Source organism: Felis catus, chromosome A1 (genome assembly GCF_018350175.1).
Source record: "Felis catus isolate Fca126 chromosome A1, F.catus_Fca126_mat1.0, whole genome shotgun sequence".
NCBI lineage: Eukaryota > Metazoa > Chordata > Mammalia > Carnivora > Felidae > Felis > Felis catus.
This window is the reverse complement of record NC_058368.1, coordinates 139,830,001-139,841,131: the sequence shown is the minus strand read 5'-3', so window position 1 is coordinate 139,841,131 and position 11,131 is coordinate 139,830,001. Positions and strand designations below refer to the sequence as shown.

The window sequence follows — 11,131 nt, the reverse complement described above, 5'->3', positions numbered from 1 at the left end:
CAGAGGAGCTGCGTATTTATGAGCCACAGCTCTCCCCAAACTGAGACTGCTGCTGTTTATGGACAGTATTGTTTTGGGGGACTGTCCCCCACCATTTTAAGGGAGAAGGAGCTTCTATCTCGAAAACTCACCAGCTAGTTCTGGGAAACCTGCGCGTACCAGCTCTTCATACAGATGCTTGACTGGAGTGGCCTGTGTCATCAGGGTCCCGTGCAGCCAGATGAGCAAAGCCCTGTGGCCGTGTTCACGGAAACTTCCCTTTCCTGTGCCAAGCACATAGAGTCAGAGGCGAAACACCACGTGCCGAGGTCTCTTTTTGTTGTGATCTCCATTCTAACTGAATTTTCTGTGGTCGCAACTCATTCTTCTGATGGCTGCTAGAGAAGCAGCCCAGTGGATGAAAGCCCTTCCAGTTCCCCTCGCTGGAATTCCTGTAGGGTGACCAGAGTGTGGATTCACTCTAGCACTTGTCATGCACCTAATGTGCTTGACACAGACCAAAGGAGCAGATACGAGATTCAACAGCTGAGTCCCTGCCCAACGGTAAGGGACAACCTTCCTGAGATGTGGAGCTCCCACATTCAGAGAGCTGCTATGCACCCCCATTTCTCTGACTCAAAGTGCATATTTCACCTGGGGATCCTGTTACAATGGAGAGTCTCATTCAGTCGGTCTGGGGTTAGGATCTGCACTTCTAATAAGCTCCCAGCTGCTGCCGTTGCTGTCCATTAACCATACTCGAAGCAGCAGGCGTGCGCCATCATGCCACTCCAGTGTCTGATGGAAGTGTGCGTGCCCTGGGCCAGGATTACTCACTGGGCAAACACGCACTGGATACCTAACCCCCAAGAGATGTTAGGGAAAGAGATGAGACCCGTGTCTCCAAGGAGGTCGCGGTTACAAACACAGGACAGGCAGGCTCCTGGTTCTAGCAGAGTGTGTGTGGGAGCAAGCAGATGCCACAAGAGGAGGGCCTGAGCTCTGGGGAGGAGGCATGCCAGAAAAATGTCAGAGAAGCAGGGAGGGCCAACTGTACGCATGAACAATGTACTCCTGGGCGAATCCTGTTCCTTTCTTCATCTTGTATTTGCCAAACTAATTCTTAAATACCACTGTCAGCATGTTGCTCCTTTGCCTAAAAGCCCACAAACTCCTTAGTGTCAGTAGCATTACCCTGGATTGTATTTGGATTATGTATGTTGCTGTTGTCACGCCAACTAGATTATAAATCCCACCAAACATGCACCCTGGCTTACGTTAAGAGCTGATGCAGCCCTCGCCTGGTCGAACTGAACACATTCTAGGCACTCCGTACTGTTCCACTAAAACACTAATCCCCTTTATCCTGCTGGCAGGTACTCGGAAGATACACTGTATTTTCAAATCATTTCTTTAGGTCAAAAAGAGATTTCGAGAAGGCAACTAAGTTTTCCTAAAAACTTCACAGAATGCTATATGCCTAATTAGTGACAAAGGAGAAATCTTAATAGTAAAAAAGGAACCTTTTCAGAAACCATAGTCAATATTCAACATTTTCAATGCATTATCTTCCATTTTTTACATGACAATGTAGCCTTAGAATTAGTAATATAAAGTACCATAATTTACTTATAGGTGGTGTAAGAAGCATGTATTCAGGGGCTGTGGTTTTGCCATCTACGATCCCAGCAATCAGTAATGCAGATCGACTCCTGAGCATGGGACTTGTTCACACACATCTCATAATATCCATGTACAGAAAGTGCTCTGAATAGAATGTTTTGTCAAGAAAAGTATCTGCTTTCTTGTTTTTCAAGCTACTTAGCTGATTAATGCCAAACAAACTTTCTGTTTCCTAGGTTTTGGTCAAATCATAAAAAAAGCAAAGCTAATGACTCCAACTGACCTGACCTCACTAATTCTGACAGCTGGAGTCTGGCTGAATTGATTCCATGGCTTGGAATCTTCTACTCAAGGAGAGGCCTGAGTCTGTATCCCAAGTTTCCCATAGGACAGCTCGTCTCATCCAAGACCTCATCCTATAAGAACTCTGTACCCCAGGGGCGCCTGGGTGGCTCAGTCAGTTAAGCGTCCAACTTCGGCTCAGGTCATGATCTTGTGGCTCGTGAGTTTGAGCCCCGTGTCAGCCCCTGTGCTGACAGCTCAGAGCCTGGAGCCTGCTTTGGATTCTGTCTCCCTCTCTCTCTGCTCTCCCCCACACACTCTCTCTCTCTCAAAAATAAATAAACATTAAAAAAAATTAAAAAAAAGAAAAGAACTCTGTACCCCAGACTTGGCTTAAGGGATTCCTCCTGGTGTGGAAGCCCTAAACAGCGAGCCTTTTGTTAGGGAATGAACCTTTTACCCCAAGACAATCCCAAGGAATACTAGAAACAGGTTGGTTTCCCAGGGATAAGCCCACCATTAAATCCTTGCTTCCTTAGTGCATATTCAGTTGGGAACCTTAATTTCCTTAAAGGCTAAATAACACCTTTTCAATATGGCTCAGTAAAAGTAATTATCCTTTGCAAACTTCAGTTTACTGCAGACTGTTCATGGTTTGCAAAGTTGCCGATCTTTGTAGTCCTACGGTGAATGTCACCATTCCTGAGCCCTTGTAGTCTGCTGCTTGTTGTGAGCACCAACTACTTACTTGGAAGATCTCCCACCAGGAAGGGCTGCTGTTCCTATCTCCCCTCGCAACATCTGGGTCATGCTCACCTGACCACTGCTCCTCAATGGCTCTGATCTGGTCATCTGTAAAGTTCCAGGAACGGGCAAGCTTCTGCCATTCATTGGCCTTTAGCTGATGGTAAGCCAGGTTCCAGAGGAGACTGCGAATATGCCTGGTCTCCAGACTGTGATCTTGCTTGAATGTCAAAGAAAAGCTGGTTGATGAGTCCTCCTTGATGCTCTCACCATGCTCCTAAATTAAAGGTAACTGCATCAGATGATTTCAGACATTTTGTGCTTATTGCCTTATTTCATGGGATGTAGACAGTTTTTCAGATAGAACTGGTAAGGTGGTAACTGAGACTTATGTTTTCAATATTACCTGTAACTGGATAACTTTTTGTCATCCAAGATGGAGACAAATGTCTGAAGTAAAAAGCTTGAGTACTAACACAGGAAATGTGAGGGGGTTTGCTGTGTTGTATCCCATGCTTCTATCCCAATTTGCTGACTGATATTTATTCACCCCAAAAGAAAACAGAGGGGATGTCTTGGCTTAGGAAATGTCACAACAAAGGCATCTTTGAAGGCCTTACTTTCAACAAGTATCTCTCTTTCTTCTTTTGCATGTTTGATTGTCTCATATCAAAGTTTCAATGAGGCCTGGATTGGATATACTCTCTTAACAGGGCCCCAGAGCTGGTCCCTCCATTCATCCTACTCTGGTGCGAGGAGAGTAAAGTAGAAGCCTAACTTGGGGGGCCAAAGGAGTGGAGAGTACAGGGGCCGATATCATTTTGTGTTAAGCCACCGCAGCCAGGCTTAATCCACATGGTTCTCTGCCTGCATTTCTGTTCTCTGTTCTGTTCTCTGTCTGGTTTTCTGGGTTTTCAAAGGTTCCTTTTGTCCCTTCTACAGAACCCAATGAAAGAAACTGGAGAAAAAATCTCCAAGTGAAAGCAGGTGTCATGGTTTCATAGAGCTGCACCTGTCATGCATATGCCATCAGAGCTCCAGATAATCCTCCTTCCGGAGGCTGCAGAACAGTTAAGGACACACAGCCCTAGAGGTTTGGGACTTCCTATTCTCCTTGTGTACATATGGCAGCTCCTATTTTTGTCTTTCACTTAAATAAAAGTGAATCTAAATGAAAGATAATCTGAACAGCAAGACAGGAGTCAAGGCTGGGGCAAGATATCGACTAAAAGGATATGGGCACCTGGTTCTCAAAACCTCTGAGAAGAAAGTGGTGGGGCTTGTGCCTCAGCCCCCATCACAGATCAGCCTGTGCCTTTCACAGCATCTGCAGTCTCCTCTGGGAGGTCTACAAAGCCCTGGGAAGCATGCCCAAGGAGATGAGCTGGTCTTTTCTCTAGTAACTGGACCTTGTGAACAGAAGGTGGAATAGGAATGTCAAGTATGAATTACCCATAATTGCTTCAGAGATTATAAAATGCAGGGTCCTCTCTATCCCAACCCTAACTTTACTCTTACACTGCCTAACTCCCAGGAAATCCTGAAAAAGGAAAGGTTGAGGGTGGGGCATCCAACAAACTTGGGAGCCGAGGGCACTTCACTTTTTCCTTTACTCTTCATTCCCTCTCCTGAAACAATGAGGAATCCAACAAGATCAAAACCCAAAACATCACAAGGTAGAGGGAAGAACTTGCAAAATGCATTAACCTTTGTATCACAGCATTTTTATTTCTTTGAGAAGTACACATGCTCTGTGCATTCTGGAATTGGGCTGGGTAGTCTTTCAAGTTTCTGTAGGAAAGGGATTTGGAAAGCCTAGCTCTTTTTCTTTTTCTTTTTCTTTTAAGTTTATTTCTTTGAGAGAGAGAGCACAACGAGGGAGGAGCAGAGACACAGAGAGAGGAAGAGAGAGAATCCCAAGCAGGTTCCGCGCTGTCAGTACAGAGCCCGACGCTGGGCTTGATCCCACGAACTGTGAGATCCAGACGTGAGATGAAACCAAGAGTCAGACACTCAACCAACTGAGCCACCCAGGTGCTCCGCCACAGGTCTCTTTAAACAGTCCTTGGAAGCAATAATAGTTTGTCTGCCAAAGCATTGAACTATTTGCCGAGTATCACATGCTTAAACTGGTGGAAATTAAAATAGCATGAGCCAGATTTTAGGAAGCTCCCATCTGCCTCTGAACCACTGGATTTAATGATTTATATTAGGCCAGGATCTATATTAGGCCAGTATATAAATCTGTTTAATAAAGAGAATTTAAAATAATAATAAATGGATTTGGTAAAAAAACAAAATAATAAGCATATATTTGTTTAATGAACAAAGTGAATTTAAAATAAATAATAAATACATTTGGTTAAAAAAGATTTTAAGGATACATATTAAAAAACAAGCCTTCCTCCTACTCTAGATCTTCGTCCCCAGTTGTCACCAAGGTGAACAACTCTTACATTTCAGAGGGTCTCCTTCATACATTTGTGCATTGTGTATGACTCTCAAAGTTCATCTGATTCTCACATCTTAAAGATTTGTTAGGAAGAAGGGCTTATTCAGTTGGTAGAAGAGTAATTTATTCTCATCTAGGAAGAAGAATCTAAAAATGCTAGCAGGCATTAAAAATAGAACTAATGAATATGTCTAATTTTAAAGAAAATGTGAAAACAATCATTTAAAAGCAAGAGAAAAGGCAAAAGTTGAGGAAGTTACTGTCACTCAAATACAGTGATGATCTAAGAAAGAATGAAGCTAAGGCAAAGAGGAAGAGAACAAAAGAGCAGGAGGAATAGAAATCAAGGGTATCTGGGTGGCTCAGTTGGTTAAGCCTCTGACTCTTGATTTCAGCTCAGGTCACGATCTCACAATTCGTGAGTTCGAGCCCCACATTGGGCACTGTGCTGAGAGTGCAGAGCCTGCTTGAGATTTCTTTCTATCTCTCTGCCCCTTCCCTGGTCATGCTCTCCCCCTCTCAAAATAAATAAACATTTGGGGGAAAAAAAGAAAATGACTAGGAGGGGGAGAGAGATAAAACAATTCTAATGGTTACGAAAAAGTCATTTTGCTTTACGGGCAAGTGAGAAAGGTTTGAGTAGAATGATGTGGCCTTTAAATGATACATATGTCATACCATCCAGATAATATATCAGGACCACTGAGCCCATTAAACAGGACTGTGAGAAGAAGAGGCAAATCAATGCATTTTGCCTTAAGGATTTAAGGAAAATTTCTCAGGATTAGCAACTAGACAGCAAATCAGGCCTGATGCTCCTCAGGGGTAAACACCTGAAGGGTAGGAGCTGAATTCTGGTACCAACCTACTGGACCAGGGCGGGGCATTCAGCCTAGCATGGTAACAACACAAAGTACAAATTGAGGGTGGTGCCTGGTAACTAATTCCTGCCTGAAGGTATAGACTCCAATCTTGGAGAGAAAGGCATTCTGTTGAGAAGCTGTGGGAGTGGCAGCTAGCAGAGGATGTAATAATGAAAGAAGGCAGAGAGAATGTCTTGGAGACAAGTGTTTTGTGTTCTCAAGATGAATAAGGTTTCTGTGACTATCACAGGATACTTGAGTGCTAGAGAGCCAGCACCAGCTTGTGTTAAAAGCTGCAGAGCGGTGAATGTCAACTTCTTTATCACTCATTAGAATGTAGGTTTGAGGGGCCCCTGGGTGGCTCAGTCGGTTAAGCATCCGACTTTGGCTCAGGTCACGATCTCACAGTCTGTGAGTTCGAGCCCCGCGTCGGGCTCTGGGCTGATGGCTCAGAGCCTGGAGCCTGCTTCCGATTCTGTGTCTCCCTTTTTCTCTGCCCCTCCCCTGTTCATGCTCTGTCTCTCTCTGTCTCAAAAATAAATAAACATTAAAAAAAAAAATGTAGGTTTGAGAACTTCCAGAAGGTACCACAGCCCAAGACTCTGTGGCAGAGGGCCAACCATGAGGGGCAAGCATGCTAAGTCTGTTCGAGCCGACATGGATGGGGCCACTTAGCCTATGAGCTCTGACTACTGATGCTGGCAAAGTAAAGAGAGGGAGAGGCAGCTGTTCATTTCCTGAATGGGGCAGCACAGGCCAAAGGGACCATTATAACTGCACTGACCAGCACCCTGCCCATGAGAGCAGAAGAAAGAATGACACCGACCACACACTGCCCCATCAGAAGACGGGGTTGCAGAAGAGCCGGTTGTGAAGCTGGAATCCTGTTCCTTACCTCTCTCCAGGCGTAGTATCTCTCTGCTTTAATGATCATGTCCACTACAAGGCTGTGGTTGCTTCTGGAGGCCATGGCCAGGGCAGTCTTCCCTTGCTAAAATTAAAAATGAAAGTGTCAGGCAGGATGGCCTAGTATTTAAGAGCTCCAGCTTTGGAACAGGGAGGGAGGGGCCTGAGTTCAAATCCTGATCTTGCTGCCTCCCTCCAGGGTGAACTTGGGTCAGTCCTTAGCTTCTCTAGGGCTCAAAGGCTACCCCATGGTATAGTGGTGAGGGGTAAATGCGGTAGTACATATCAAGCCCTTAGGACTGTGCATGACACATGGTAATTATTCAAGAGATGCTAGATATTGATGGTGTTAGGTGCTGTGTCCACAGGGCAGGGGAAAAGATTTAGACTAGGGACTGACTATCAACAGATGATGTTTTACACATCCTCTATCGATGAGAACCCAAACATCTCTCCGAGACCTCCAGAGGTCTCCCTGGCTCACCGTACTGGGAAGTCCTCAGCAAATAAGTAATATGAGGACTGACTCCATCTGTGGTTGAGACTTTAGTCAGTGTGCCACACCTCCTTCCCCCAATAGCCTTTTCCTTCTGCTATAAAAAGAGACCTCCTGATTTTAGCGGGGCACCTGACCACCCCAAACATTTCCCAGCCTCCCTTGCACTTAGATATGTGACCTAAGTTCTGTTATATAAATGGAAGTGGCACGTGCAACTTCTAGAAAGTATTTCTAAAGACAGGAAGGACGCCATTCTCTTTCTCCTTCCTCCTGACTAGAATGCTTGCATGATGGCAAGAGCCTGAACAGCCCTCTTAGACCAAGAAGTTGAAGCCATGTGTTAATGAGGGCGAAAAGTGCTGGATCTTACTAAGAATAATAGTATCCTTGGAGCGCCAAGAGCATGCACCTCTTGATCTCAGGGTCATGAGTCTGAACTCCACGTTGGGTGTAGAAATTAAATAAATAAAACTTAAAAAAAAAAAAAGAAGAAGAGTAGCATCCATGACAAAACTACTAATTCATAGTATAGAATTCAGCCCGCAGGACTTCTATCTAGAATTTTTTTCTATTCTACGCTTCCAACCAAGGGGCTAGGGATTGGAAACTTAACCAAATGGAATATGCAATAAGGGATATTCTGGACATAATTTGGGGCATGAGTGGCCTGGGAACCCATATGGTATCTTGTCCAAATAACAAAAGGTGTCCCCTAGATTTTAGGCCATGCACAATCCACACACATCTATACATTTTCCTGAGAAAAAGATGGTGGTTTTTATTTATTTTTAAAATGGCACAGGAAAAATTTGCTCAGGAATCCTGAAGATAATCAAAACGAATGGTCAGAAATAATCCCAGAAGAAGTTCCAATTTTAGGAACCCATGTTTCCATGCTTAGGGATCCAGCAATTTATCCCAATAATTCTCTCACATGGCTGAGCATTTGCAACAAGTGCGACTCCCACCAACCCACATGATCTGGCTGTGAGTTGGAGGTGCTAAGAACCAGGTGGGCCGGAAGATTAGGACTGACAGTAATCAGTTTCTCATCAAGAGAGGACAGTAATGAAATTAGGAAGAATAGCACTTTGCAGGCAGTTAGCAAGTCTTCCATTGTATACTGCCTAGATTCTGGCTCGTGAGGCCATTTGAATCCAGATGATCAGCCTGCTGTGGGAAGGCAGCATTCTAAGAGCCAGCATTCTCAAGTTCGCAGGAAAACCTTCCCAGGGAGTGTGCCCTGGAGTGGAAATACAGCACTCCTGCCACTGAGGGTGGGAAGCCCTCCAGGAGTTTTGTGACACCTCTGACCGAGGGAGCAGGTTTCTGGGAAAGTCCTATTTACACAAAACCCTGGCTCCTTTTTTCCATCCACACTTTCATTTACTCTTAGAGTCACTTATCCTTGGTAAATACTGTGGGAGTGAGTGGAAAAGGTGCTTTTTATTAATGAAATAGGTGTTGGGTGCCAACTATGTGCCCAGAGAAAAAAGACGAAGAGAAGGGAATATGGGAAAATCAAATTGTGAGTCAAATTGTAGCACTGAGGCTACTATTTCCCAGGACATCCAGTCCACAGGCACTGGGGGCCAAGCATGAATTCCCTTCCCAGTGCTATGGAATCTCCACCCACAAGACTGTCCCAGAGGTGTTAAGTGTTAATGAAAAAGTGGAATACAGTATGAAAGGAAAGCATGGAAAATATGATGCGACGTGTGAATACTAATGCTAAATGTTAAGGGAAGGTGATGAGCACAGGAGTGCAAGTGGGGCACTTCCACCCAAGTGACAGAGTTATGGGTGGACGCTTTTTTCTTCCTTATGCTTTTCTGTGTTTTCCAGATTGTCCACAGTGGGTTTGTGTTGCCTTTTTGTTAAGTAGGCTCACACCCAGTGTGGAGCCCGAGCAGGGTAAAACTAACGACCCTGATGAGATCAAGACCTGAGCCTAGATCAAGAGTCAGGCTTTTAACTGACTGAGCCACCCCGGTGCCCCAAGGCTTATATGACTTTTTATGATAATTTTAAAAACTGACATATACAGAAAAGTAAAATAACACATCACTACTTCAAGTCCCACATATGTAAAATGTGTGATTCTGCAATAGTAACTGGGGTGAACTCAGCTCATGCTGGGAATTAGGGATGTGCTGAGCTGATGAACAGTGTGGGTAAAGACAAGGAAGGAAAAGACAGCAAGCTGCAGAAGCAGTCACCTCTGCTCACAGCTGTGGAAAAGCACTACACAATCAAGCAGCTTTGGCTTTGAAGCCTGGCTCTGTGTCTTACTGTGTGTGTGACGTTGACATTGCTGAAATCTCTTGAAAACGGGTAATTTTGTCCACCTCACAGAGGAGATGTGAGGATTGGCATAAGGTACATGTGTGTGAGCACCTAACAGGGCTGCCACACCTCGGTCTTCCTGCGTTTACACTTTTCAGTAAGCTAGAACCTAATGCACGGCTGCCCCACAACCCTCCTGTGACTGAGTCTGCTTTACTGCATCAATATACAAAGTTGTCTTTCTTTACAAACACGTCTACACAATGACCAAAAGGTAGAAGCAACCCAAATCTCCATCCGCAGATGAAAGGATAAACAAAATGTGGTATGGACATACAATGGAGTATCATTCAGCCTTAAAACGGAAGGAAATTCTGATACGTGCTACAACATGGATAAACCTTCAGGACATTATGCTAAATGAAATAAGCCAGTGACAAACGGACCAACGCTGTATGATTCTATTTATATGAGGTACCCAGAATAGTCAAATTCACAGAAACAGAAAATAAGAGTGGTGGTCGCCAGGGGCTGGGGAAGGACGAGGAAATGCGTAGTTGTTGTTCATAGAGTTTCAGTTTTGCAAGATGAAAAAGTTCTGGAGATTGGTTACATAATAGTGTGAATCGACTTAACACTACTGAACTGTCCACTTAAAAATAGGTAAGATGATGGGGCACCTGGGTGGCTTGGTCGGTTGAGCATCCGACTTTGGCCCAGGTCATGATCTCATAGTTTGTGGGTTTGAGCCCCGTGTCGGGCTCTGTGCTGACAGCTCAGAGCCTGGAGCCTGCTTCAGATTCTGTGTCTCCCTCTCTCTGCCTCTCCCCTACTCATACTCTGTCTCTCTCTGTCTCAAAAATAAACATTAAAAAAATTTTTTTTAATGGTTAAGATGATAAATTTTGTTGTATTTATTTTACAATTTAAAATTTTTTTTAAGTAAAAAAATTTTAGACATGTATGTTTATTCACTGCATCTCTGTTTATAAAAGCTAAAGCTTAGGAACAATTTAAATGCCCATCAACTGACAACTAAACAAATTATGATATGTCCATACCACAGCTACCTAAAAAAGAATGGAGAAACTCTCCTTGTACTAATATGGAACAGTTTCCACTCTATATTTTTAAAGGAAAAAAGCTAAATGCAGGACAATATGTACAAGTATATCACCACTGTGTAAAAAGGACAGAGGAATGTAGTAAGAGTATTATATATTTATGTTTGTTTGTTTATGCATAAAAAGAAACTGGAAAAAACAGAAATTTATGATAATAGATCCACTAGCAAGGGTAGTATGGGAACCAGACAAACGGGGTCAAGGGCGGGTGGGACACTTTTATTGTAAAACCCTTACTGATTATATTTTTAAATTTTTGGACCACCTGAATCTTTAATCTTTTCCAAAGATTAATACACAATTTTATTTTATTAAAAAAATTTTTTTAATGTTTGTTTATTTTTCAGAGACAGATCATGAGCACGGGAGGGGC

General features: G+C 43.7%; 1 protein-coding gene across 4 annotated transcripts in view; it reads right to left on the bottom strand.

Annotated features, from left to right (window-relative positions):
• ANKDD1B (ankyrin repeat and death domain containing 1B) overlaps positions 1-11,131 on the bottom strand; it is a 66,750-nt gene that overhangs the window by 3,627 nt on the left and 51,992 nt on the right. For 3 of the 4 annotated variants that reach the window (XM_045062231.1, XM_023257559.2, XM_045062238.1), the window contains 3 exons: positions 6,839-6,934; positions 2,701-2,905; positions 132-263 (listed from right to left, as the gene is read on the bottom strand). In XM_045062231.1, coding sequence (XP_044918166.1) covers positions 132-263; positions 2,701-2,905; positions 6,839-6,934 — 433 coding nt within the window. The other variant, XM_045062225.1, reaches the window with a different exon arrangement.